This window comes from Aulonocara sp. 'chitande type north' Nkhata Bay, linkage group LG16, assembly GCF_057382095.1.
Source record: "Aulonocara sp. 'chitande type north' Nkhata Bay isolate Kocher_YH1m ecotype deep benthic linkage group LG16, A_spYH_male_GT1.1, whole genome shotgun sequence".
NCBI lineage: Eukaryota > Metazoa > Chordata > Actinopteri > Cichliformes > Cichlidae > Aulonocara > Aulonocara sp. 'chitande type north' Nkhata Bay.
The window spans coordinates 39246216-39273054 of NC_141359.1; the positions used below are offsets into that span (position 1 = coordinate 39246216).

At 44.8% G+C, this 26839-nt stretch overlaps 1 protein-coding gene across 1 annotated transcript; it reads left to right on the forward strand.

Annotated features, from left to right (window-relative positions):
* The first annotated feature begins 256 nt into the window (after positions 1–256).
* Positions 257–25543, forward strand: fn1a (fibronectin 1a). Its single transcript, XM_086265814.1, has 49 exons — positions 257–568; positions 1228–1353; positions 1468–1602; positions 1850–1981; positions 2091–2228; positions 3080–3238; positions 3677–3874; positions 4020–4202; positions 4757–4933; positions 7024–7179; positions 7546–7674; positions 7940–8083; positions 10633–10754; positions 10876–11044; positions 11127–11312; positions 11440–11568; positions 11704–11793; positions 11878–12072; positions 13128–13406; positions 13958–14221; positions 14435–14529; positions 14854–15022; positions 15126–15212; positions 15303–15494; positions 16041–16313; positions 16846–16960; positions 17037–17113; positions 17206–17295; positions 17398–17664; positions 17759–17875; positions 18006–18170; positions 18254–18409; positions 18495–18608; positions 18706–18975; positions 19128–19339; positions 19732–19819; positions 19917–20102; positions 20178–20267; positions 20359–20550; positions 20638–20727; positions 21375–21483; positions 21606–21822; positions 22032–22202; positions 22294–22432; positions 22593–22754; positions 23453–23578; positions 23738–23844; positions 23954–24073; positions 24203–25543. The coding sequence occupies exons 1-49, from the start codon at positions 439–441 to the stop codon at positions 24269–24271; spliced, it is 7506 nt and encodes a 2501-aa protein (XP_086121940.1). The 5' UTR covers positions 257–438; the 3' UTR covers positions 24272–25543.
* The last annotated feature ends 1296 nt before the right edge of the window (positions 25544–26839 follow it).

Sequence of the window (26839 nt, forward strand, 5' to 3'; positions counted from 1 at the left end):
AAGTTTGGTAATCTGCGTGATGAAAGGTTATTTTAGAGCAATTCTTCTTCAAACATAAAAACAAACAAGCAAACAAACAAATAAACGAAGCAAAAGCAAGACAAAGCAACATTACATATGAATGATCTTTGTTTCGCAAAAGCCTGCCTGCCCCACGTCTGCGTGGGTAGTCCCTCTCATTGTTGCACCTCCCTCCTCCGCCTGAAAGTAAGCCATGCCCAGATAAATCACTCCCAGCACAGAGTGGTAACCTGCACACTGGGGCCGCAGACTGCAGAGGAGGACAGAGGGAGCAGGCTGGGACGCGGCAGAAAGCGCACAGTCTGATTGGAGCCGAGTTCTCTGGGTGTATTTGAAATAACACTTTCATATACGCATATAATAACAGCGGGACACCTGCAGCTTCATTCTGCTTTCATTGAGTCACTCTTCGACAGTATGACTGGCAGCACCATCGCCAGGGTGCTGGTTGCCCTGTGTATCGGGAGCGCAGTGAACTGTATGCCCAGAGGGACGCACAGGGATCGGCGTCAGGCGCATCAGCATCACGTCCCCTCAGTCTCTCAAGGTAAGCCGTTTGTGAGTGAGTGAGTGTAGCAGCCTGTGAGCTTCCAATCTGAGGCCGGAGTGGGGGGTGGGGGTGAGGACATTTTAATTAAACTGCAAAGTTTGCGCACTTTTTTGGGGGGGAGGGGGGTCCTTGGTGGTCCTTGCTGGATTGTGCAGTCATAAAACTCTGGATTAACCTCAGTCACCAGAAAACCTCCTGTCCTCCCCAGACTGGGTCTAAGAATGAGAAGGGAATGAAAATACAAAGCACGCCATGTGTTTAAAAGCTGGAAAAAGTCGAAAGGGAATCAGATGTGAACAAAGAAGATGGAGATAGAGAGTAAAAGTGGAAGGTTATTATTCGCTGTGCAAGTGATTTATCACTCGGCATTAGGCTCCTTTGAAGTCAAGTTAACACATCCAGGCACTTTCACAGGCAGGGGAGAAGCCTTGTCCTCCAGCAGAGTGGTGATTCCAATTTAGGGTTTGCTTATCGTTGTGTGGGAGAGAAGTCCCGTGTCTGTTTTTAGCTGTGGTTGGGGCTGGACAAGTTTCCAGTGGCTGCATTTGTCTTTCAAATTTTAAAAAGATCTCTTGCTTTAATCTTTACCAAGCAGCTTTGATCTGTATCACTCAATTGTTTTTTCTCTCTGTCTTGTTTCCATTTTCACGTGTCAGAGGGTTGTATGGAGAATGGTCAGTTCTATGGAATCAATGAACAGTGGGAGCGGCAGTTTTTGGACAGCACTCTGGTCTGTACCTGCCACGGAGTTGCAGGAATCAAGTGTAAAAGCAAACCCCAAGGTTAGTTTGTGGGCTGTTAGCTGCGTCCACAAAAATCACATCTATTCTTCACTTCTGTCTGAGAAAAGAACAAAACATGTACCAAAAACATCTTTTCTGCTGTTGCTCTTAAAGAGGAAAGGTGCCACGATAAAGTCAACGAGCGGTACTACACTGTGGGAGAAACTTATGAGAGACCCAAGGACGGCATGATCTGGGACTGTACCTGTATTGGATCTGGGAGGGGCAAAATCAGCTGCACCATTGCCAGTAAGTGTGTGATACTGTGTGCCTGTTTTAACTGCTCTAACCTCAGACCACACGTCTAGGACTGCCAAACAGTAAACTGGTTAACCCCCCACGCTCTCCACAGTTGATTAGAACCTGGTGCCATGCAGCTATTTGCAGTTAGTGGTTAAATAATGAAGCATCACATTTTTTCAGTTCCCTTTGTTTGCTTATGCTGATGAGCCTGAAATCATCTCTAAAATCATGTCTTCTCCTTCTCTGCACCTAGATCGCTGTCATGAGGGCGGGGCTTCATATAAGATCGGTGACACCTGGAGGAGACCCCACGACACAGGAGGCTACATGCTGGAGTGTGTCTGTCTGGGTAACGGCAAAGGAGAGTGGGCCTGCAAACCTGTTGGTGAGTCATTCAGACAGGCAGTGACTAACAGATGCATTCTTCTGCATCAGCCATATGTGTGTTTCATAGACAGTGCTGAACAAGTAATTAATGAGTTTGTACCCTGCAGCTGAGCGCTGTTACGACAATTCGGCGGGAGCATCGTATGTTGTTGGGGAGACGTGGGAGAAGCCGTATCAGGGATGGATGGTCATGGACTGCACCTGCGTCGGGGAGGGAAATGGACGCATCACATGCACCTCCAGGAGTGAGACAACTTATTTGCTTTGCTTTGTCTGCCCCATCTACACTTCTGCTTTGCTTTCAGCTTTAGCTAAGAAAAATGAAATTCAGCACCAAATTACAGCAACAGTCGCCTCTAGGTGCTTTATACTGTAAGTGAAGGACCCCACAGTAATACAGGGAAAACCCAGCAATCAGACAAGCAACTATGACTAAGCAGTTGGAGACAGTGGGAAGGAAAAACTCCCTTTCAAAAGGAAGAACCTCTGTAAGGACCATCCTCAGGAAGGGGCAGCCATCTAATTTCCTGCCGTCCTACTTTTATTCATTTGTTTTCGAGATTTTTCTTGTTTTGCATGATCTCCATGGATACGTAAGCTTGTCTGCCGACCCTCAGAAAGTCACACGAGCAGAAAATCTGAATTTATTGCTGCTGTTTTGAATCACACATGTCTGCACATCCTTTAAACCCTCAGTGAATGCCATCCACGTAGCATGGAGTCTTCTAAGAAGGACTAATGGTAAAGTGAGCTTGTTATTTCTTGGAGAATTTTAAGAGGCTGGGGAGGAAATGTTTTCCAGCTGTGTCGACAGTTTAAACCGTCACTCCAGTCCTTTATTATGTTGGCTGGTGCATCAGGTAATAATGAATGCTTTTCTCAATTAGTTTGTTGTTTTATCCAAGTGCTCAGGGTGGCCTTGGACACTTCGTAGAGTTCATCAATAAATTTCCCCATGTGTGCACAAACATGCAACCAGCTGCTAGCCAGTGATTCAGGCCCCACTCAGTCGCTGCAGAGAGTTTCCCCCAAGTCACCAGACTGCTTAGAGTTTCCTTTTATTTTATATTCTACTTCTCATTTCCTTCTCTCCTAGATCGCTGTAATGACCAGGATACTCTGTCCTCCTACCGTATTGGAGATACCTGGACCAAGACCGACGCCCGGGGTCACCTGCTCAAGTGTCTGTGCACGGGGAACGGCCGAGGAGAGTGGAAGTGCGAACGACATGCCTCACTTCACACCACGGGCCTGGGTGAGAACTGACAATATCCCTGTGTCTATTCTCCCCGGCTCTGTGCGAGGAGAGGAATGCGTACCAGAGACACATGTTGTGAGGCGAGAGAGATAAGAGGTGCCAAGTGTCCAAGTGATGAAGTGAGAAAAACGCAGCTTGGAACTCGTGATCGTGACCTCATGAGAAGCAGAGGCAGAAATGGAAAGTAGATGTGCAAATGTAGGGGGAAAGTGATGACAGGGTGTGAGACAGAAACATGCTCATTGTGACTTAGAGACAGTAAGACAGTCTTTTTATTGTAGTGTAGGCGTTACTCATATACTTAAGTTGACTCATGTATGCACATGAAGTAAGTCTTTAGAACTACTAATAATTTCAGTTGTTCTTTATTCGTGCTTTTTATCTAACTTGAGCTGTTGCTCTAATATCTGACTGGTGTAACGTGTTGTGTTTTAGGCACTGGCTCCCGTGTTGTCACCAACATCCACCCCGTGGTCTACCAGCCCGACGCTGTGCCCGAGCATGCCCAGAATGGAGCCTGTCAGACGGAGACAGGGCTGATGTATTCTGTTGGCCAGCGCTGGATTAAGAAACAGGGAACTACGCAGATGATCTGTACCTGCCTTGGCACCGGGTCCAGCTGCAACCCATGGGGTAATGAATTATTTCTTTACAAATTTGCAAATTACAAAGTTCACCTGCAGAGTTAAGCATAATTAGGCTGACGGCACAGTCAGACACACAAAAACGACTCTCAAGTGGTGTTTATGCCTCTGTTTGTTTTCCCGTCCTCCTTCAGATGGACCTGCTCCAGTATACGGTGGCAACTCCGGTGGTCTGCCCTGTGTGTTCCCTTTTGTTTACAAGGGAAAGACCTACCACTCTTGTACCTCCGATGGACGTGCTGACGGGCAGCTGTGGTGCTCCACCTCGTCTGACTTCGAGACAGAGCAGAAATTTTCTTTCTGCACAGAGAAGAACGGTGAGCTAAACGCTGGAGCGCTGACGTGTTGACATGTTTTTTCTTCTGTGGTGGTGATTGTGTGCTTCAGATAGAAATATCATGTCTTTGATATTTGAAGAAAATGAGTGTGCGCTGTTGAAAAAGACAGGAGTTGCGTTTTATCGACAGTAGGGCATCTCCTGGTCAGTGCAGGTAATCAAACAAAAGGGCGTGAACATGACATGTTTCCTTTGAATGTGAAGCTTTTCCCATCTCTTAACTTTAAGACCTCATACAGGTTTTCTGATGTGCAATAACAGCGAGGCTGCAGTGAGAAGGAGGCAGCTGACCATGTGCCTCCTCCTGTGTAATGACAGGCAGCTGGCCAGCTGTGAGATGGTTTTCATTGTAGCACCCAGACCTGCTGTTCTCCTAATGTGTTAAACAAAGACCCTGAAACGTGTTAACAATGAGCTGCTACGTTTACATTTGCCCAGTTGTCACAAGCTTGCGTCCAAAGCAAGATGCACAGTCTGTCAAGGAGATATTTATTAAACTTATTACTTATTATTGCTTTTTTTCTTCTTCTTTAGCAATTGTGGCAACACGTGGCGGTAATTCTAACGGCGCTCTCTGCCAGTTCCCTTTCCTCTACAATGGCAGAAACTATACCGACTGTACCGCAGATGGACGAAGGGATGGCATGAAGTGGTGCGGCACCACAACAAACTATGATGACGAGCGGCGTTTCGGGTTCTGTCCCATGGCGGGTAAGTGTGTGCAGAGTGAGAGAGGGCTGTTAGCTCGTGGCTCAGCAGTTTCCTAACAATGATGGCAGCTAATTGCTAATTGCAAAGTCTAACCTCCACCCCAGTCTGAATGCTTACCTGACCTTTAAAGCTGATTGAGTTAGCATGGAGGCGATTATCAGCGTGATGCTAGAAAGCAGCCTGCGCTGATATCACAGGCAAAATCTGTTTACACTTCTTACACCTTTTGTTTACAGCTTGGTGCCATTTAGTCTCTGTGGGTAACAAAGGAGACTGAAGCCAGTGAAACTGTGGGAGGGGTCGTTAAAACCACACTAATGTCTGAAGCAGTAATGACAGCGATGGCGTTGGTGCCATCGTGCTGTAAAAAGAGAAAAATCTGATCAATTTAAACTTTGGAGACGTAAAAGTCACTTTATACAAAGCAGCTGAGCTGTCACAACAAATGTGTGTTTTTGGCATCGCAGTGAATACATTCAGAGCGCAGGGCTCCTTTATATTGACAGTAATGACTTCACAGGCATCGTCAAAACAAACACGGTCGTTGAGGTGTTAATGGTGACGTTTAATCAGGTCCGGAGCCCCCTCGCCTCCACCTGTGGCAATCTTCTTCAAAGCTTTCTGCACCGTTTGCCGTGTGCCCGCGGGACAGCCTCCAGCTGTGACCCACAGTCAGAATTTAACCTCCATTATGCAAATGTCATCATTTACTTGGTTAGATCCACAATCTAAAAACCAAACAAAACAAAGTAATCCCTTTCTCAAATTCAGCCCCCGTGCCTGGTTAAACTGCAATCAGCCTCTCAGCTGCTGATAAATCTCTTTGGCAGGAATTTAATTTAGTTCCCACAAATCAGCCAGAAGCTTTTTAAATAGCCACTTTGAAGTCATCAAATCAGGGTTTAAATTACACTAAAGACTATTAGTTTTATTAATTTTAAATAGATGACTGCTGATGGAATGCAGACTGACATTTAGGCAGCTGTTAATGGGTTTGTAACTGGAACAGATCCACATTTTACACGGTCTGAAGGAAAGGCTCATTTTAACTGTGAGGGTAGAAACGCGTCCAGCATGAATTCAAACAAAAATCCAACAATATAATTAATTATTTCAACTGGTCAGGACCACTGAACCCAGAAACAAAAACACATATATATGGACAAATGGACAAAAGAATGAGTGTCTTTTTTTTTTTTTTGGCTCAATTTTGAACTTTCCACTTAAGAAATGAAAGATCTGTGGTTCAGTCCCAGGAAGAGACACAGATCCCTTTGTGTCAGAAAGGATATCCGGAGTTTAGTCAAATAAATAAATACATGAAAAATCTCCCAAATCAAACATGCAGAGCTGCTCGCTGCGCTGACCCATTTGTTGTGAATCAGGGAGAAACTAAAAATAGCTTCTCGTCATTTACTCACTCAGGCTTTCATGCATATTTATTTTGAACAGAATTCGTATGAAAGTTTTTGCATGTTTTTAACAAAAGCATACACAAAGGTTTAGTGTTAGTGACATACAACATGCAAATATTTTAATTTATTTAAACCCACAGCAAAGCCTTCCTAAGCCACGTTCTAATCATTCCTGTACTTATGTCCTAGCTACAGCCTTCATGTGCAGTGATTGGTCAGAATCGACCAATCAGAATGCAGTAAAGTAAAAAAGGCCACACGCTTTCTTTCCACACATGCACGCTCACACATGGAAGCAGGTCTTTACTTGCATCAGACACTTTTTCAAATGTATATCTCTCTGGAAAAAACCCAAACCACTCACTCTCTTTAATTATGGCAGATTTCATACATACGAGAGCACACGACAGCTGTTTCTAGCTTTTAATCAAATTTTCTTTGCTATGGAGACAAAGACAGGTATTCTGTGGGGTCTGCATCCTCTCCCACCCTGTGCAGTAATAGCAGGGTTGAGTCAGTGATGTCCAAAGGGCATCGGTCATGTTAATGTGTTTGTTTTGATCATGATAAAAGTATGCTGTGTGTGTGTGTGGATCCGTTCATCTAATTTTTTTTAGTATTTCCTCCCCATTAAGACCAGCAGGTGTAACATTCAGTTACTTTTGTGTGTCCCAGCTCATGAAGAGGTGTGCACATCGAATGAAGGGGCGATGTACCGTGTAGGCGACCAGTGGGACAAGCGTCACGAGGTTCTGGGTCACATGATGCGGTGTACCTGTGTTGGCAATGGCAGAGGAGAATGGAGCTGCATTGCTTACTCTCAGCTAAACGGTAGGTGTCCACACGTGTAGCTGCAGGATACACCGTGGCAACAAGCAAGGGGCTACAGACTGGTATTAGATCTCCCTGAGTGTAAAGGTGAAAGGTCGTGCTAGATAAAAATCCCTCACCTGCACAGCTGCACTTTATGGGCCCTTAGCTGCACCTGCACTGCACACAGACACACAAACCCTGCACTGCACACAGACACACAAACCCTGCACTGCACACAGACACACACAAACCCCGCACTGCACACAGATACACAAACCCTGCACTGCACACAGACACACACAAACCCTGCACTGCACACAGACACACACAAACCCTGCACTGCACACAAACGGTGCTCAGCATTTTGTTGAATGTCTGTTTCAGACCAGTGTAGCGTGGATGGCTTGACATACGAGGTTAACCAGACCTTCACCAAGCGGCACGATGAGGGATACATGATGAACTGCACCTGCTTTGGCCAAGGCCGTGGCCGCTGGAAGTGTGACGCCATTGGTGGGTTTGTCATTGCACACTTTGCATTTTTCCAATCATCCTAATCCTTGCTTCAGTGTAGGGTCGAAGAACAGACACGACTTATCGACTAAGCTTATGCTGCGTATTTGTTAAATGGACGGAGAATCCTCTTAATTTTTATTAGTAGTTAAAATATAATAACTCACAGCGAGTGCAGGCTCTGAACTGTAAATATATATGACTTTCATGAGTTTCAGTGCCCTTGTTTTTTGCATACTGTTACACTTCTGCTTTGTGCCCTCAGACCAGTGCCAGGAGCCAGAGACGAGAGCCTTTTATCAGATTGGAGACTCCTGGGATAAAGTCATCCATGGAATCATGTACAAGTGCTACTGCTATGGCAATGGTGTTGGAGAGCTGAGCTGCGAGCCCCAGCAGACGTACCCTGGTGAGGTTTTAAATGTGCTTTTGTTCGTATATTTTGGGCTGACGTGCGGCTGTAACAGCAGGAGCAAAGGAAAATTCCCAGGACTGTGATACAAATATTTTTGAGTGCGATTTAATTTACTTCAGCTTAAAAAACATTTTCAGTTTATTAAAAGTCCAAAGAATAACAGGAAGCCGTAAAGGACTATCACACGCTCGCCTGTCCCGAGCATGCTCGCTTTTTCCTCACCTGGGCACCTTTTCCAGCATCACTTTGTGCTCCAACTCTTGAAAAATGTTTGTTCAAGTCCCTTTGGGAAAGAGGCTGTTGACTTTGATGTGAAGTAGACAGAGCCGGGAGTGGGTGTGATTTCCTCTTTTACGAGTGCACCCCCACTCTGAGCCTTTGTTCTTGCCAGCATGTGGTACAGCCCCTGTGTTGTTGCTACAGCTGTACCAAACGCCACAGTGCAGAGCGCGTATCCAGCCCAGACACACCTACTGCACACCGAGCTCCCTGAACAGCAGGTTTCAGTTTGTGGATTTTGGTGTCACGTTAATTCAAATCTCATCTCGTAAAGTTTAAACCAGCGTCACTCAGAGCAAGACACTACTTCACATTCAGTTACCTGGACCGTAATCTCAGCACACACCTTTCAAAATCACAGATTTTAGCTGGATTTAAGTTCCCTCTTAGTACACTTTGTGTTCCCTTTTATAATCTATCACTATTACCTTCATAACAGACTCCGGTGTGTCTGTCGTGCACGTTTAATGTTTTTCAGGTGCTTTTCCAAACTTTTCTCCAACTCTATAAAAGAAAAGAGTCATGCACACGTGTGAGCTTGTGTGGTGGCTTTAGTGTTTCGAGGAGCAGAAACATTTCCATCTCCTGCAGCTTGGATAAATTTATCAGGTTAGTTCCAAGTGAGGCTGTAACTTTGTGCAAATGGTGACTGTTCCAGGTTTAAATGGACTGTTACTGGTTTGCTCTGTATCTGAAGCAGGTTGACAGAAGATACGAAATGTAGGGCATCGTTCTACCGTAAGTGGCCATAATCGCAACCAGCTGTGAACTAGCTCCGCGTGTGTGTGCATGTATGCGTGTGCGCGCATGTGCATGCATGCTCTTTGGCATACAAAATACAGCGTGCTAAGATTTAAGGGCAGCATGAACCAGATCCAGACTCGAACTGGGAAAAACCATAAAAGGTAAAAATGGAAAAGCAACAGTCTTGCAGGACTTTCTAAAGCTTCTGATTTGGCACATGCGTTGATAAGATCTAGAAAATATGTTTTCTTGTCTGCCATCTTTGTTTACGTCTTCTTGTCTGGGGTGTAATTGAATCTTTTGATGCATTTCTTATTGTTAGGATGACTCCCAGAATGACTTCCTTTTGCCGCTGTCCTTATCACCACCTCGCGGTGCGTCTGTCGGTATCAAGAATGAATGTTGTGTCTAAGTGTGAAGAGTGAAGGGTCAGGTCTGCATGCACATGCTTGTACGTTAAAGAGACATAAGTAAAGCTGGGGAGAGCGCATTTGTGAGGCTCGTTGTATAGCCGCTCTGCAGTGAGTGTGCATCCGTTCGTGCACCTCCCACATCTGATTCTGTATAACCCTTACCCTCGCCAGTGGCCTGTGGGGTTGTAATAGGCAGTAATAGGTCCCAGATTGTTTTTGAGGTTTGCGTATCTGCTAGAAACTTATGGTTAACCACACCACTTGCTCAGAAACTGTGATTACAGGTCTGCTATTTGGAAAAAGCAGTTAGAAAACCTCAGTTCTTTATAGAAGCTACCAGTTTCTATGAGCCCAGCTTATGTCAGGAGTCTGCGCACCACATGACTTCTGTTTACATTCAGGATGACTCGATGTATCCCCTTTGGATTTCTGCCTCTGCTTATACCACTTCTCTTCTTTTGTGTCTTCTAACCTGCAAAGTCATCTTGTATAATTTGTGCATCGTTCGGTGAACTCCTGCACGTCTGCAGCTTTTTATAGTGCAGACTCAAACCCTTACAGTTTTCTCTCAGATGGTGTAATGACCACCAGATCTCACCACAGCGTGGTTGGCCCCTCACAGACGAGCACTAATGCGACGGCTCAGGTGGTAACTGTTGTTTGGGTGAATATGGGGAAATTTGTTGGTTAATTAAGCAGCGAAACATGTTTCTTGGATGGAAAAGAGACTACATAGTGGAGGAATAAGTTCTGTATGTCAAATTACACTGTGTGAGAATTACAAGCTTCATACTAGTGTCAGTTTTTAAAGTGTTTTTGCACTTTTTTAGCTTCTGAGACAACAGGAAAAATCTTAAACTACGGTGGAAGCAGAAACTGTTGAGAGTCTGCGCTGGAATCTCACACAGACCTGCTAGTTTTTCACGCTTTTTCTCTGCCGTGTTCAGGAAAATCCTCCCACACACCCACTCGCTGTTAAACTGGGTTATATAAAGCCGTTGGTTTTACAAAATGATATCCCACACTGGAGCACAGATGTGCCTGCTCTCCTGCACACTGGTCACTCACTGCACAGCGGCTGGTAAAGCAGCTCTGTCTCTGTCTCAGGTGGTCACCGTCCCGTCCAGGTGATCATCGCAGAATCTGGAAACCAACCAGACTCCCACCCTATTCAGTGGAACGCCCAGTCGTCTGCACACATCACCCAGTACATCCTTAAATGGAGAGTGGTAAGGGTTTTTTTGGAGATGTTTCCTCTTCCTCCCTGTTTGGCCTAAACTTAATTAACCATTAAAACAATGTCAGCCTGTAAACTGTCCCTCAGATCTTACATCTCATGTGATTTTACAGAAAAACTCTCACAGCCCGTGGAGGGAGGTGGCAATTCCTGGCCATCTAAACTCGTACACCATCTCTGGTCTGAAACCCGGCATCACCTACGAGGGTCAGCTGATCAGCGTGCTGCATTTTGGGCGCAAAGAGGTCACACGTTTTGACTTCACCACCACTTATGGATCCTGTAAGTTAACGAAGTCACTGATGGTTTTGGAGGAATGTGTATGGGACTGTCCTGAATAACCAATCAATGACGTTCCCTGTAGTGGCTACAACACAAGGCGAGACCACCCCTCTTCCGCCTGTGGTTGACATCTCAGAGTCTGTAACCGAAATTACCTCCAGCAGCTTCGTCATCTCCTGGGTTTCTGCCTCGGACACAGTTTCGGGTTTCAGAGTGGAGTACGAGCTCATCGAGCAGGGACAAGGCACTGGACAACCTATCGTTCTTGGTAGGCGCCGATACAGATATTTACACTTTAAGATCAAAGCAATCTGACGTTTTGCTTGATTTCAGAATCACAGCAATTCCCTCGTTCGTCACAGATTTGTTGATCCAAAATATTTCCTTCCTGTCAGATCTGCCCCGCACAGCTACCTCTGTGAACATTAATGAGCTTCTCCCTGGGAGGAAGTACACTGTTAACGTCTATGAGGTCACTGAGGGAGGAGAGGACAACCTCATTCTTACTACTTCACAAACAACTGGTGCGAACACACATTATTTGTCGTCATCATCACCTTGATTTTACAACTAAATGCAGCACTGAGATACAGTTCGTGTCATGCATCAACACGCACACCACAGTGGTTATAACGTCGTTTTTACACCTTGTTTCATAGTACCTGATGCTCCCAAGGAGCACGAAGTGGGGGAAGTGGGAGATACATCCATCATGATCAGCTGGGAAAAACCGCTGGCTCCCATCACTGGTAAGCTACGCTAACATTTTCAGTCGCTGGCTATTGAACTCATCTGCCTACACACGGGTAACTGTTTCCTCGTCCTCTGTGCAGGTTATCGTGTGGTCTACACTCCATCAGTAGAAGGTGAAAGCACGGAGCTGAATCTCCCTGATACAGCAACGTCCGTGACTCTGAGTGACCTTCTACCAGGGAGCCTGTACAACATCAGCATCTACGCCATTGAGGACACCCTGGAGAGTGAACCCATCTTTGTACAAGTCAGCACCTCTGGGGAACCACTGCCAGGTAAATGAGTGCTACTGGCTGATTGGTCTAAAAGATGTAAGGAATAATCCACGATGGTTCATGTCAGCACCTCTAATCTTTGCATATCATAATTTGATCTTCCGCCTGTGCCTCCATACATTTTGAATTAATACACTTGCCATGAGGGCACCTATCATAACCTGCAAGTTGTCCTGTGGCGTATTTAGAGATTTATGCCTGTTTCCAATCCTCAGTAGAAGCAAGACGAACTTTCCAAGGCAAGTCAAGTCACTGAGTTCACAGCTGTTGGGATGGAGTTATGTAAAACCTGTTAGTCTGCCAGGTCAAACAGATGTTGGAAGAGTGTGTGTACAGTTTGTGTGATGGACTGAAGATGTGTAAATTAGCTGACCGAGTTTAATATAAGGCAGAAAAGTGAAACTCCACCTCACACCGCAGCTCATATTAGTCAGTTTTAGGCTGTTTGTTGGTTGCCATTGGGGTTGGGTGCAGGGTTGGAAGTACTCGTCTCAGTGAGCGTCCTGTAACAGGAATCATTTATAATTATTTACACACATGTTAAACACATCAGCTGGATTAGACTGGATTTATGCAACAAGCAATGAAGGTCAGATGTTTTTGGAAATGCAGTAGTCATTTAGCTTCAGAGCGACATTCGGGGCTCTGCAAAGACCCAACCTAAAAAACTTTGTACAATAACTCAAAGTTTGCTATGAATCAAATCGCCAACTACTTAACTTGATCTGGTTTGTGTTATTTCCCTTCTTTTATTCTGCTCGGGTCAGATTTATTTCTTCTCTTACTAATTTTGTCCAGCGCTTTTGTCTCCTGCCTATAAGTGGTAAAGAAGTCAGGCTCTCTGGGTTCTTCCCTCAAATGCATGTTTCCTTTATTAAGGGGAAGATGGTCATACACATTCAGCTGCATGTGCTGAGTGATCACAGACTCCATCCATTGCATTATACGTGCATTTTTTTCTGCTCAGCATTTTTAAATCATTTTAACCCAACGTTTTTAGTCTAACTTCAGTTTTAAAGAACACATACTGACATTTGTTTGTGTCGTACCCACAGATGAAGTGGATTCCCCGACCGACCTGCAGTTCTTTGAGGTGTCTGACAAAAAAATCGTTCTGACTTGGTCCAGACCCTCTGGTGAAATCTCTGGTTACCGGGTCACCGTGATGCCCGTCGATGAGTCTGGTTCTTCTCAGCCAGAGATGAATCTGCCCGTCAGTCAGAACGCCTACACTGAAGTGACGCATCTACAGCCAGGAACACTGTACCGATTCAGTGTCTATGCTGTTCATAATGGACACGAAAGTTTGCCACTTATTGGAGAGCAATCTACCAGTGAGTATGACAGATGGCCTCCAGACTACAGGGAAATCATTTACATGCCAAAACTGGATGTGAATATACACAGCCTCTCTTCTTTGCATGACTAAAATCTGGGTAAAGAGGCATTAACCCTAACACAACCACACTGTGAAACAGACAATACAATGTGCACATGTTTTAGTTATCCTACAAATGCATGAAATCATGATTACTGATCAGAAACCATAATAAACAAGTGCTTATTTTTCCAGTGGCACGTATTTCCTGTGGTAGAGTTTTTTGCATTTTGTCAGGGCGTCTGGGGATTTAGTTCTTCCAAGCAGCCTGGGCTCTGGTCCAGACTGTGGGGGCTCTGCGGGGGCCATTCCATCTGTTATAGGACCCTTTGTTTCTGAAGATGGTTTGATACGACTGGCTGTTTGAATATGGGATAAAGCAGACGGAGATGAAGCGTGAAACAAGAATGGCTTTTTTACCAGAACCGAAACTGTTCATACTGCTCCCGACAGTCTTTTAGATCAAACTGCTCTGAATCTAACAGTGTTCATTATCTGTCTTCTCAGAGCCCGATGCCCCCACAGACATCCATTTTGCCAATGTGACCGAGGACAGTGCAGTGGTGCTGTGGTTTGCACCCCGTGCCAAAATTACCGGCTACCGTCTCTTCCTCACTGTTGAGGGCTCCAACCCCAAGCAGCTGCGCCTGCCTGCCCGCCTCACCCAGTACACCCTCCTCAACCTGCAGCCAGATACCGAATACACAGTGACTCTGCACGCGGAGCAAGCCAACACCATGAGTGCGGGAGAGACAGCTTTGTTTACAACCAGTGAGTATCCAGTGCATTGAGCTTTGTGGCCACCGAGCTTATACTTCAAACTTTTGTGCGTTTTGCTATTAAAAAAGATTTTTCTGGATAAGTCGAGTCAATGAGGCGTGGCCTCCTTCAAACACCAAAGCATGAATATTGAAGTTTTTGCTGTATTTATACTCCAAGACACTAAAATTGATAAGAACACACCTTCACCTTCTGTGTTTGTAGCCCCAGCGATGGGTAATGCTCCTCATTTCAACACTGATGTGACTGATTCCTCCATTATAATCACCTGGACTCCAGTTCCCCGCGTTGGCTACAAGGTACCCTCACTTACAGTATATTTTTGCATCATTTGCCTTTTTGGGTGCAGGTTTTCTTCTTTACGTCTGTAATTCTGACTGTTTAAATGCATTTTCCTGTTTGCTGTGCAAAGCACATTCCAGTTATTCTTACTTGAGTGTGCGCCTCTCAGAGTTAGCTACTAACATGGGAACTTGAACCCTCTGAGATATATCTGATTGGTTAGAAGATGTCGCACCAGAGATGAGAATGTTCTGCTGGCTTCAGTGTTCTTGGGAAAGCACTGACCTCTGACCTTTACCTCCTCTGCTCAGTCTGTCTGACTGTGTGCATTTATCTTTCAGCTGACAGTACGGCCCAGTCAGGGTGGGGAAGCCCCGAGAGATGTGACCTCTGAGTCAGGAAGTATCTACGTTTCCGGTCTGACTCCAGGAGTGGAGTACACCTACAGCGTCCAGCCGGTCATTAATGGATACGAGCAGGGAACTCCGATCACACGCCGCGTTGTCACACGTAAGTGGACTCTTTTCATTCCACTTTCCAAACCTTTTTTTCTCTGTTTTGCATTCTTTTTCCACACGTCCTCCTCTGATCTTCTATCCTCTTTCCTCTCCAGCTCTGTCTCCTCCAACCGATCTCAATCTGAAGCCTAACCCAGGCACCGGTGGTGTCACAGTGGAATGGAACGGAGCCAGTACTCCAGGTACACACATGTGCAATAAAAAGAAGAATCCCAACAAGCAAATCATGAATAGCCAGTCTAACAACTAAATACCTCTCTTATCCCTCTAAGACATCACCGGGTACAGAGTGACATGCACTCCCACTGACGGACAACAAGGAAACAGTGTGGAGGAATTTGTGGAAGGTGGTGAGAACTCCTGCACCCTGGAAAACCTGAGCCCTGGTGTGGAGTACAACATCAGTGTTGTCGCTGTTAAAGATGAGATGGAGAGCACTCCGGTATCGACTGTCATTACACCCGGTGAGATGTTTAATTTCATAAGAAGGCCTCTCAGAGGTTTGAATGGGTTTTCTTCCCGGTCCATCAGTCCATGCAGACAGGATGTGCATGTATGGAAAGTCATTCTCTAATCAGCTGCAGAAGCAACATGTTGAAGGTTGATGTTTTCAAATAAAACATCAACCTTCAACTTTTAACACCTACCAGCTCTTTTCTGAAACTGTTGCTCTCTGCATAGGCACCAGCAGCTAAGTGCCTATGCTAAAGTGACTCATAGGTAACACTAATGCTTTTAATGTTAACTTTATATATCACCAAATGGTAACATAGGTATATTACCATTTGGTGATATATATATCTGTATATCAGGAGACGCAAACTTAACATTAGGGCTTCCATCAGTGTCACCCTGCTGGAAGTCCAGTGTTTGTGGCCCAGATTAACCAGTTTGTATCCTTTCTCTCCTTTTTCTTTTTCCTCACGTTTGGCTCTTTGTTTCTTTGTTTGGCGTTTCTGGGTTTTTCTCTCTTTCTTTCTCTGCCCCCAAATCTCTTCCCATCCATCCAGAAGTACCACAGCTGACTGACCTCAGCTTTGAGGATGTGAGCGACACCACTATCAGTCTACGCTGGACACCGTTCGACACCAAAGCCATCACTGGTTACAGGATCACTGTAGTTGCAGCCGGCGAGAGCGTGCCGATCTTTGAAGACCAGGTGCTGCCCACAACCGGTCAGTACACGGTCTACGGACTGGAACCGGGCATCGACTACGACATCAGCGTTACCACTCTGACGGAGAATGGCGAGAGCGAGCCCACCACGCTCACTCAGCAGACCTGTAAGAGCCGTGTTTCTACCAAGCTGAACTAAAAAAACACACACGTTCAGTGTGAATTCACTGTTTAGGTTATATAATGTAATAAAGCTCTCATTAAACCTTTGACACGGCTCTTTAAACAACAGAAACCTTTAGGTTGCTGATGTAACTGCTGTGCGTGTTTTGTTGTCAGTTTAATAGCCCTGAGTGTGTGTGTGTGTGTGTGTGTGTGTGGGGACCATCTGGTATTAGTTGAGAGGTTTATCATACTAAGGCTTGCCCTCCCACCCCCCACCAGTGCAAACAGTGCTTGTTCTCCCAGCTTGAAGATGTTGTAAAACTTCAGAAGAGGATTTGCACTGACACACAAACACATCACAGACTCGTCTTTTAAAAGACGGTCGTGTAAATATTTCACTTTCTCTTTTAGTTGTTCCCTTATGTTTGTCTTTTCTCTTGCATCCTTTCGTGGAGTTATTAAATTTCCCGAATCCCGTTTCACAACCAATAAGAAATCTCATAAATCCAACAGTCTGCTCTGTCTTTCCCGCAGCTGTGCCAGCTCCCACTGATTTAGCCTTTGGGCAGGTCGGGCCAGACACCATGGAGGTCACCTGGGTCTCTCCCCCAGTCCCAAACACTGCTGACATTAACAGTTTCCGTATCAGGTAGGTGAAGAAACACAAAAATGTCCTCATGCAGTAGCTTGTGAATATAGCTGATGTCGGTCTCTGTATCATTCAGGTATCATCCCATCGATGATGAAGATGAGATCACAGAGACCAGCGTAGGAGGGACGGCTAACAGTGTGGTGCTAAGAAGTAAGCTGTAGTAATCATGATTAACACAAAGCCAGGTACAGTCACAGAAGAAAGGGCTGCATTCACATCTGTGGTGTTGTTGCTGTCTGCAGATTTGCTGCCCAACACCGAGTACCTGGTGAGCGTGATGTGTGTTTATGAGGAGAGGGAGAGCTCGCCTGTGGTTGGCTCTCAGAAAACAGGTGATTCTAAGTCAGGAGCAACTGTGCATCAGCCTAGAATCAGCCACTGGCATCATAAGAGCCAGTGAAATCATCTTTATCCTTCTTTGTCCCGACCTGCAGCTCTGGACTCACCCGTCGGCCTGCAGTTCTCTGAGATCATGACCAACTCCTTCACCATCCACTGGTTCGCTCCGCAGAGTAAGATCAGCGGCTACCGCATCCGTTACCAGATGGTGACGGGTGGGAGGTCCAAAGACGAGAGGCTGCCCCCGTCCAGGAAGCACTTCACTCTGACAGGACTCACTCCTGACACAGAGTACTTGGTCAACATCTTCGCCGTGAGCGGGACACAGGAGAGCCTGCCGCTCAGCGGGACACAGAAAACAAGTATGAACGCCACTTTCAATGTTTTATCCACTTACGACGTTAACGCCAACACGTCGGATATGTATTTATTTTTCTTTCTGGCGTCTTTGTCCAGTCTCTGATGCTCCCACTGACCTGGAAGTGCTAGACTCGAACCCGACAAGCATCACTGTCCGCTGGGCTGCTCCCCCAGTTACTGTGCGCTACTACAGGATCACCCATGGAGAGTCAGGTAGACTTACAGATTTAATTTGTACCAAGAACTGTATATTTTTCTGACTATATTATTCCTTTTTGTAAATTTTTTTGGCCAGTCATTAGTAAATCGTTACACTTGCAAACGGAAGGTTTTTTCGCCTCAGGTGGTCATGGTAATCCTAAGGAGTTCACGGTTCCTGGCTCTCAGTCCACCGCCACAATCTCTAACCTGAAGCCTGGAACTGACTACACTATCACTGTGTACGCTGTGACGGGCAGAGGAGACAGCCCCGCATCCAGCGTCCCAATCTATGTCACTCATAAGACAAGTACGGACACACAAAGTGCACAATCTCTCTGAGACATAACAGCGTTACACTTTCCTTTTCACATCTGTTTTCTTCTCTTGCAGGTGTCGACTCTCCCTCTGAGATGGAGGTGACAGATGTGAATGACAACAGCATCACAGTAAGGTGGAGCCCCGCCGCAGGCCCCATCAAGGGTTACAGGGTGACTGGGGCTCCTAGAAATGGACTGGGACCATCTTTTACCGAGGTGGTGGCTCCAGGTACGTTTCCCACATTCACAGCGTGTTGTGAAGTTTAGCTGTAAACTTTGAGCCGTGTTGATTTTCCCTTTTTTGTTGTTTCCAGATCAGACAGAGTTTACTTTTTCAGGCCTGATGCCGACGTCGGAGTATACCTTTAGTGTGGTTGCTCAAGTACAAGACGGGGAGAGCTCTCCACAGGTGGTGACGGCTTCAACGAGTAAGGATTTGCCTTGTGGAAACTTTTAACTGAAAGTTTACTTAAACGACATCACCTTCTCATACTTGTCTTTCTTATCCTCTCTCATTCCCTTTAGATGTAGACCGCCCCAAAGACCTGACCTTCTCAGACGTTGATTCAACCTCACTGCGGATCACCTGGGACAGTCCCGAGGGAACCGTCACGTCTTACCGAGTGTTTTATTCAAGTTCTGAGGAGGGGGAGAGAGAGCTGCTTCCTGCTCCCACAGGAGACGCCGAGTCAGCCGACATATACGGTCTCCAGCCCGGCACCGAATACACCGTGAAGGTCATTGCTCTGTACGATGACACAGAGAGCACAGCCGTGGTTGGGACACAAGCTACAGGTAGGGAAGGGAACATTTATAACTACATGTTTGAGAACATTTTCCAGCGTCAAAGCTTTCTAATTAATGCGAAACAGCAGTTCAAGTGAAAAACCCAGCTTTCCTCTTCTGTTTCCTAATAACACTTATTTTTCTTTTTTCCCTCCTTCCAGCAATCTCTCCTCCAACTAACCTCCAGTTCTCCCAGGTCAGCCCTACTTCTTTCATTATGCGCTGGGACATGCCGGGTCAGGACAATCAGCTAACAGGGCTCAGGGGCCTCACGGGCTACCGTGTGGTGGTAAATCCAAAGAACAAGAGCGGGCCTACCAAAGAGATCAACCTGGCCCCAGACACCACTCAGGCACACATTTCTGGGCTCATGGTGAGTAAATTAAATACATTTCCAGTGCCTTAAACTTCAATAGCTTAGCCATCACAGATACTGACACTTTTTCAGTCTCTCTTAAGCATCGATACCAGACGAGAAAGAAAAATGTGCTCACTGATAAGTTGGGAATAATTCTGTACATGATGTAATTGTAAGCATTTAGCCCGCTCGATCAGCTTTAGTGCGTTTACATGTGCAGTAACACACGAGCACACACACGTGGAGGTCTGCACACTTGCTGATAACGACTCTGTTTAACGAGGCTTTCCCAGGCACACCCATACCTGTGCACAAACATGCACAGACATATAATCTCGCAGCTTCAGTCGCTATTTTGACTCTCAGCCTTGTGGAGAATGTAACCGTATCTCTTTGGGTCCCGTTAGATTGCAACCACCTATGAAGTCAACGTTTATGCCCTGAAGAACTCTCTAACCAGCAGGCCTGTCCTGGGAGAGGTCACCACCCTGGAGAGTGAGTTTATAAAATGGATAATTTGACGCATAAAAACGAGGAGCTGCTTTTATTCCATCTTATTAATACTTTTTCTCTGGTGCTGCTTTGCTTCAAGATATCAGCCCGCCTCGTCGTGTGCGTATCGCTGATGTTAATGATTCCACCATCACGCTGACATGGCGGGCCAAGCCAGACCCCATCTCTGGTTTCCTGGTTGAGGCCACGCCCACCCACCCCTCTTCCGGCTACACACCCATCCAAAACACCATCAGCCCTGATTTGCGCTTATACACTATTACAGGTACGAGACAGCAGAGTTAAACATGTGTTTCTGCACATACAGACTCTCGCTAACATGTCTGTATTCACACTCTAGGTCTGGAGCCTGGCACCAGTTATAAGATCAACATCTATACGCTGAAAGGACATGGGCGCAGCGTACCTTACACACTCACAGCGAACACAGGTAACTGTGCACATCACACAGTATTATGTATTTACTTAAGAAAGACTTTCTCCATATTTCCTGAGTAATCACTTTTCTGTCTGTCTTGTAGCTCAGCCTCTGGTCATCCCACCCACAAATATTCGCTTCACCTCCCTGAATCCGAACAGCATTTCTTTCATGTGGGAGCCGTCACGCAGCCCAGGCATTACAGGGTACTACGTCACCTATGAGGAGGCGGGTGGTGTGCCTCGAGAGGTCCTTCCTAGACCCCATGCAGGCCAGGACTTTGTTACCATCAATGGTAAGTGTGCATGAGTGTTACTACATGTCATGTAAACATTTATTTAAAAAAAAAGATGAATCTTTTTGACTTTTTGTTTGACAATAGGTCTGAAACCAGGAACGGAGTATGTCATTAAGATCGTAGCCCTGCAGAATGCTTTGAGAAGCACACCGCTGGTGGGGAAAGCCAGAACCCGTAAGTGCAGACGTCGTCCACCTGCAGCCGTTTATCGACTGTAACTTCTTTTGTTACAGTTCAGCTACAGATGTTTCTACGTTTCACTGTGTGTCGAATGTATTAAACGCTTTTATTCTGACTTCTGGTATCACTTAAGAGAAACTGAACATTGCAAAGTTATTTCTCTTGCATTAAAGGGAAAAAAGAAAAACTATTCCCATCAACTTTTTAAAATGTGATATGCTGAAGGTGGGACATGGTGTTGTGGAATAATATACTCAGTTTATGAGTACTTCTACAAAGACTTACAGATTACACCATTAAATAAAAGCCTTAAAGGTTGTTTTTTTAAAGTTTCCCACTTGCAGCAGTTAGATGATGTAATGAGAACTTTGACTTTGATTATTTTTCACGATTGTTGTTAAGAGTAACTTCTCTCAGAGAGACAAAACCAGCAGTAATAACTGCTACATGAGCTGTGCTGTGCTGCCCTCTGCTGGCCATGCAGCACTGCTGTAAATATGTTGGGCAATTTATGCTTGCCGGAGGGTCTGAGTTTAGCCGTCCAAAGCTCTTTTAACCGTTATACAATGAAACCAATCCAACCTAAGTACTGGAATCTAAGAATCTAACAGCCAGCACACGTTTGTCTTTGATCCAATCAGAACCAGCTCCAGATTCTCAGCTGTTGTTCCCTGAGCTGCCTCAGCTTCCTGTTCCTCATCGCCCCACCACTGACATTCTGGATGTTCCCGAGTCCTTTGACGACAAAATGTAAGCATTGCCACAGTCATATGGAAAGGAAGGACATTTCTTTAACCACCTTAACAGTGTTTTCTGATTTCGCACCTCTTGGTTTTTGCTGTTTTATCATCCCTTTCTTTTTGTTTCTCCAGTTTTAACTCCAACCACGTCCACCTGGCTGGCACCAGCGGCCAGAACCAGCCAGGCCAGCAGGGTCAGCATATCTATACAGAGTATCAGGGTCTGGGCCCCAATAATGGATTCGGCCCCTACAGTGGACCCAAGGAAGGCCAGAGACCCACTCTCAAAGAGCCCTTAATTTATATTCCTGTGGCAGGCCCTGATGGAAACAGAGTACCTTTGGTCAAGGTGGGTGAGGCCCTGACGTAGCTATAATCTTGTTTCAGTAAAGCAGTGAAAGCATCTCCAACACGTTACATCAGCTTTATTTGATGAAATCAAAGTAAAAACAAATCTTATGTCTTATGCATGCTGGTTTTTGATTTCAGAGCAGGTACAAATACATGACCCTAATTAATATTCATGTGCTCACACTTTGTTCCATGTGGCTCCTGTAGGTGAGCGACGGCCCTCTGCCTGGTCTCGCGTTTGGTTTTTCTGACAGTGAAACAGAGATTCCCCAAGAAGCTCAGACAATCACAACCATCTCCTGGAAACCCATCCCTCACACGACAGAGTACGAGGTGTCCTGTAATCCTATCACAGACCTGGAGGAAGGAGGCTTCCAGGTACAGACGCGTGTGCACACACATCCACACGCGAGCTCGTTTGATATGAGAGGACGTTCCTCATTCAGCTGCTTTATCTTTCTCCACACAGATGCGTCTCCCTGGCAACTCCACCAGCGCCACTCTGATTGGACTGACGTCTGGAGCTTCCTATAATGTCATTGTGGAGGCCATGAAGGGCGGGGCTAAAGAGAAGGTTTTGGAGGAAGTCGTAATCGCTGGCGATGCTGGTACAGCAGTTTACGCTCGCAATTTTATTCTTTGATCACAGAAAATTGAAAAGTAGAAAAGATTCAAAGAGTCTGAAGTGAAAAATGGGAAAATATTAAATCAATAACCCGATGAGTTTCTTAATGAGCAATAAAAAAAATTGGTTTTTTGTCTTCAAAGGTGGCATCCCCATCACCCCCAAACGGGACGTGTGCTACGACACGTTCACACACACCTACCATGAAGTGGGCTCAGAGTGGGAGCGCATGTCAGAGACGGGCTTCAAGCTGTGGTGCCGCTGCCTGGGGCTGGGCAGTGGGCATTTTAGGTGTGATTCATCCAGTGAGTGGCTTATTAACCCCATCCCAGCATGCTTTGCAAAACCCTACCATGGAATTAAAGTCCAGTAATAATTCTATGTGATTTAAACACGAGGAATTTATAATAGGGAGGCATAAAACAAGCAAATGGAAATTCAGTTAAACACATAAAATGATGCCATTTGCCTTTATGCACATTATAAATTCCTGAGTCATAGAATCAGTGGATGTGCAGCAGCATGCAGTAATAAAATGTCAGCATGGGCAGCCACGGCAATGAGAAATAGACCTTTGCATAGAACATTTTTTGCCTCAGGTTTAAATGTATTTACTGTTTCAGTTAATCATAAAGAAAATGACTTTACTGTGTGTGAGTCAGCTGTAGCCTGCCCATGTGGATCCCTCTGATCCTTCTCTGCAAACTGTGAAAACCTCACATCAAACTGATCTGCCCGACTGAGCCTCGCACTCAGTTATTTGTATTGTCCATAACTGCAAAGCTAACACGACGATATGAGAAGCTGAGAGCATTTCATTTTTCTGTATATTTATTATGTGTCTGCACACGCTGCATAAATATGTATCTGTGAATGGGCTCGACTGATGAACTGCTTTCTTCATCTTTTGCACATCTGTGCATTCACTCCCTCTCTGCATCATTTCCTCGTCCCTTTCTTTTTCCGTGTCTGTCCCTCTCTTTGCTGCCTCTCCCTTCTTCAGAGTGGTGCCATGATGGCGGCAATAACTACCCTATTGGAGAAAGGTGGGATCGCCGCGGTGAGGATGGTCACATGATGAGCTGCACCTGTCTGGGCAACGGCAAAGGAGAATTCAAATGTGAACCTCGTGAGTGCTGACTGCCGGACACACACCAGAGCCGGGTGTCGTGTTAGGTTAATGATACGAGAACACGTTTGGTGTGAATAAAGTGACGAGGTCTATGTCAGGATTTTTTTAACGTGTTGAGTTTACTCTCATGCTTCTTTAATTTCTATCCTTCTCCAGATGAGTCGACTTGCTATGACGATGGAAAAATGTACCAGGTCGGGAGGCAGTGGCAGAAGGAGTACCAGGGAGCCATCTGCACCTGTACTTGCTATGGAGGACTACAGGTGAGAACGCCACCTGTAGTGTTGCTTTAAAGCTCTTTAAAGGTGTTTGTGTGCACTCAAGGCCAGGCTGGCTGTGTGTGTGAGCAACATCTCTCTCTCTTCTCTTCAGGGCTGGCGATGTGAGAACTGCAGGAGGCCAGGAGGGCAGCCTGAGCTGGAGGCTGACCTCCTCCAGCCTGTTCGCCCAGACGTCTTTGATCGTTACAGAGAAAATGCTCTTCGCAAACTGGTCAGTGTCTTTTTCTAATAGTAATCGTTCCAATGAAGATTTACATCAGATAAAAATGTAGCTGTAGCCCATACAACATGCATGTTTCCTCTCCCTTCTCCCTGTGACGTGCCCTTCTCTGTTCTCCAGAACATCCAGTGTCCGATTGAATGTTTGAGGCCGGAGCTGCTTGCAGACGCTATCAGCCCACAAGAGTAGAGACGAAAGGAGTACGAGTAAAGGAGGACAAAATGACGAGATCCCTAACAGCGTCAGCATCGCTTCAAGATGGAAGCCCCCGCTCGCTTTTGTGAAAAGGAAATATTCCATCAGATTTGTGCCTTAATTATTTCCCACCAAATTGTAGTGCCTTAACAACACTTTTCTACTCCAATCCTTGTGCCTTTCAAAGACCTGTAGCAGCTTTCTTTGTGGGTTTTGAGCCTCTTTTCTTCAACAGAACCAGGGATTTCTTCCATCAGAGTAATTTTAGACAAATCTGTCAGAGCACAAATCCTGCTGCTTCACCCCCTTGAACGTTCATTCCCTAAATCGCTCTCTTTCTCACACACACACACACACACACACACACACACACACACACACACACACACACACACACACACACAGAAGCAGTATTGTTATGTGTGTTTTGACCGTTGTATTGGTGCTTTTGTTTTCAGAACATTCCTCTTTCAAACACAGAATGCATTTATGCAAATCTCTAAATGTCTGCAGCCACCTTTTGTTGCCATATCCGTTTTTTTCAAATGCATTTAGATAATGGTGGAATGCATTTTGTGGGTCCTTCCATATCAATAGAAAGAGGGAGAGCTGTTTTGCAAAGGCAGTTTCAAAGCCATGCAGTATTGCTATTGTACCCCCAAAATAACTTTTAGCTCCTGTGGGTCAGTTTTAGTGACATATACAGAAATGACCGTCACAATCCGATTAAACTGCTATGACAGTTTTTATTAGCGTGAATCTACATTCTTTGTAGTGAAGTGTAATTCCCTTTGTTACGAGGAAAGCACTCCTGTAAGTATCCTGTGTATATCTGTGGTCTGCTAGTTTGAAGATCAGCTGATCTTTTTAAATGACAGAAAGATTGGAAACAGCCTTTCTGTTACTTTTGATGTGTCTGCTATTAATCTTTAATTCACCATGCAGACGGTCGTCATCAGCAATATGAGTACAAATTATAGAACCTATAAAAAATTGAAAAGTAAACCCAGAACTGGCTCACCTAGAAATGTAACTGTTGTTTCAAAAATAAGTTGGAGAATTCACCATCATTTCCCCGTGGATTACATTTTAGTGTTTTTTTATTTTTTAATTCAGTTCTTTTATTTATCCCTTGTTATTCAGGCATTTTGTTCAGTGCTATTTTAGGGTGTACACTTTATTTTTGATTCATTTGTTTTTTATGTTGTTGGTGCCAGACTCTGAACTACTGTGGACTGATCTTTTTAATAAACTGATAAAAACACATGCCTGTTAGTGAGACTGAATTCATTCCTAGTTATCTCTTGTTTTATACAGTGCCTGAAGTCACTTTTACTTCAGTGAAATTTTACTTACTTAGTTTGGTCAGCAAACGCTGTAGTTTTAGTCAGTTACCTATTAAAACCTTGGTAAAGACTTTGTTTAAAAAGCCTAAATCAGAGAATCATGCGGGGCGGATCTAGAGAAATTTTCTGGTGTGGCAAAATCAAAGCCTTTTTTTTCAGACACATATGGAGGTGGTTACATATTGTTACAATAATTCAAATGCAGTAAGTAAACGCGTTTTTCATATAAATATAGTTTATTATTATTTTCTGCAGCTCACATAATTAAACGCTTTAGTTACATAAAACATGCAGATTTTGATCTTATGTACTGTACAGCCTGTATAATAAATATATAATATGTAGCCTAAGAAGTATAAAATCCACAAAGCTATGGGGCGGTTCGTTTACAAAGAGTCTCACTTGCGTTTCATACTTTTTTGTTAGAAAAAAATCAAATTGTTACATGCTTAAATTTATACACCATGTCAGAAATCTGCACTGTCATGAACAAAAACTTAAGCCTAATTTTTCATGATTTGCTGAGTTAACCCTCTGAGGTCCAAAATATAACTGGCCATTTTTGATTTTACATTTGTATTTCACCTTTAAATTGCTTTATTTTATTGTTTCCCCTGCCTTGCTTGGTATCATTCTTTATAGCTCAACCTCACGGGTCTGAATTTAGTTGTTTTTTCATTGACATACTGTATTAATGCAACTGATCTGAAATCACACAAAAAACATAAAATCCTAGTAGCGTTTTTTTTTTAATTGTACAGCCATTTAAAAATGTTACAATAACTAAAATGAGAGAACAATCAGGTGTCGCAATAAGAATAACACAAATTATTTGTGCCAGTAAAAAAAAATGTTTGTCCGCCACAAGACAGAGAAGAACACCACAGACCAAAACCCTGTAGGCCCGATAACAGCAGGTGTATCACTTCTCTTTTCCACCTAGAGACAGTGTTTACATTGCAATCTGCCTTTGTGACATTCGTAAGTGCCCTCACTGACACACAAAACAAAACAACGACTACACAACACGCTAACTACACACTCCACGCTGAACGTCACAAATCTCCCACATCTCAAAACTCTCTCTCTCTCTCACTCGCTTGCTGTCTCACTGCTGACTTTAAAAACTGGTGTATTCTTACTATCATAAGCATCGCTTGCTACTGAAAACAAAAGGGGGTAACACAGAGCAATATATTCAGTTTAAGAATTTATG

Excerpts from the sequence above, each read along its gene's own strand:
- fn1a (XM_086265814.1), top strand. The coding sequence starts at position 439 with ATGACTGGCAGCACCATCGCCAGGGTGCTGGTTGCCCTGTGTATCGGG. Across the intron at positions 18,171-18,253 it reads CTATGTCACTCATAAGACAA|GTGTCGACTCTCCCTCTGAG; the intron begins GTACGGACACAC and ends CTTCTCTTGCAG. Across the intron at positions 20,268-20,358 it reads CACACTCACAGCGAACACAG|CTCAGCCTCTGGTCATCCCA; the intron begins GTAACTGTGCAC and ends TCTGTCTTGTAG.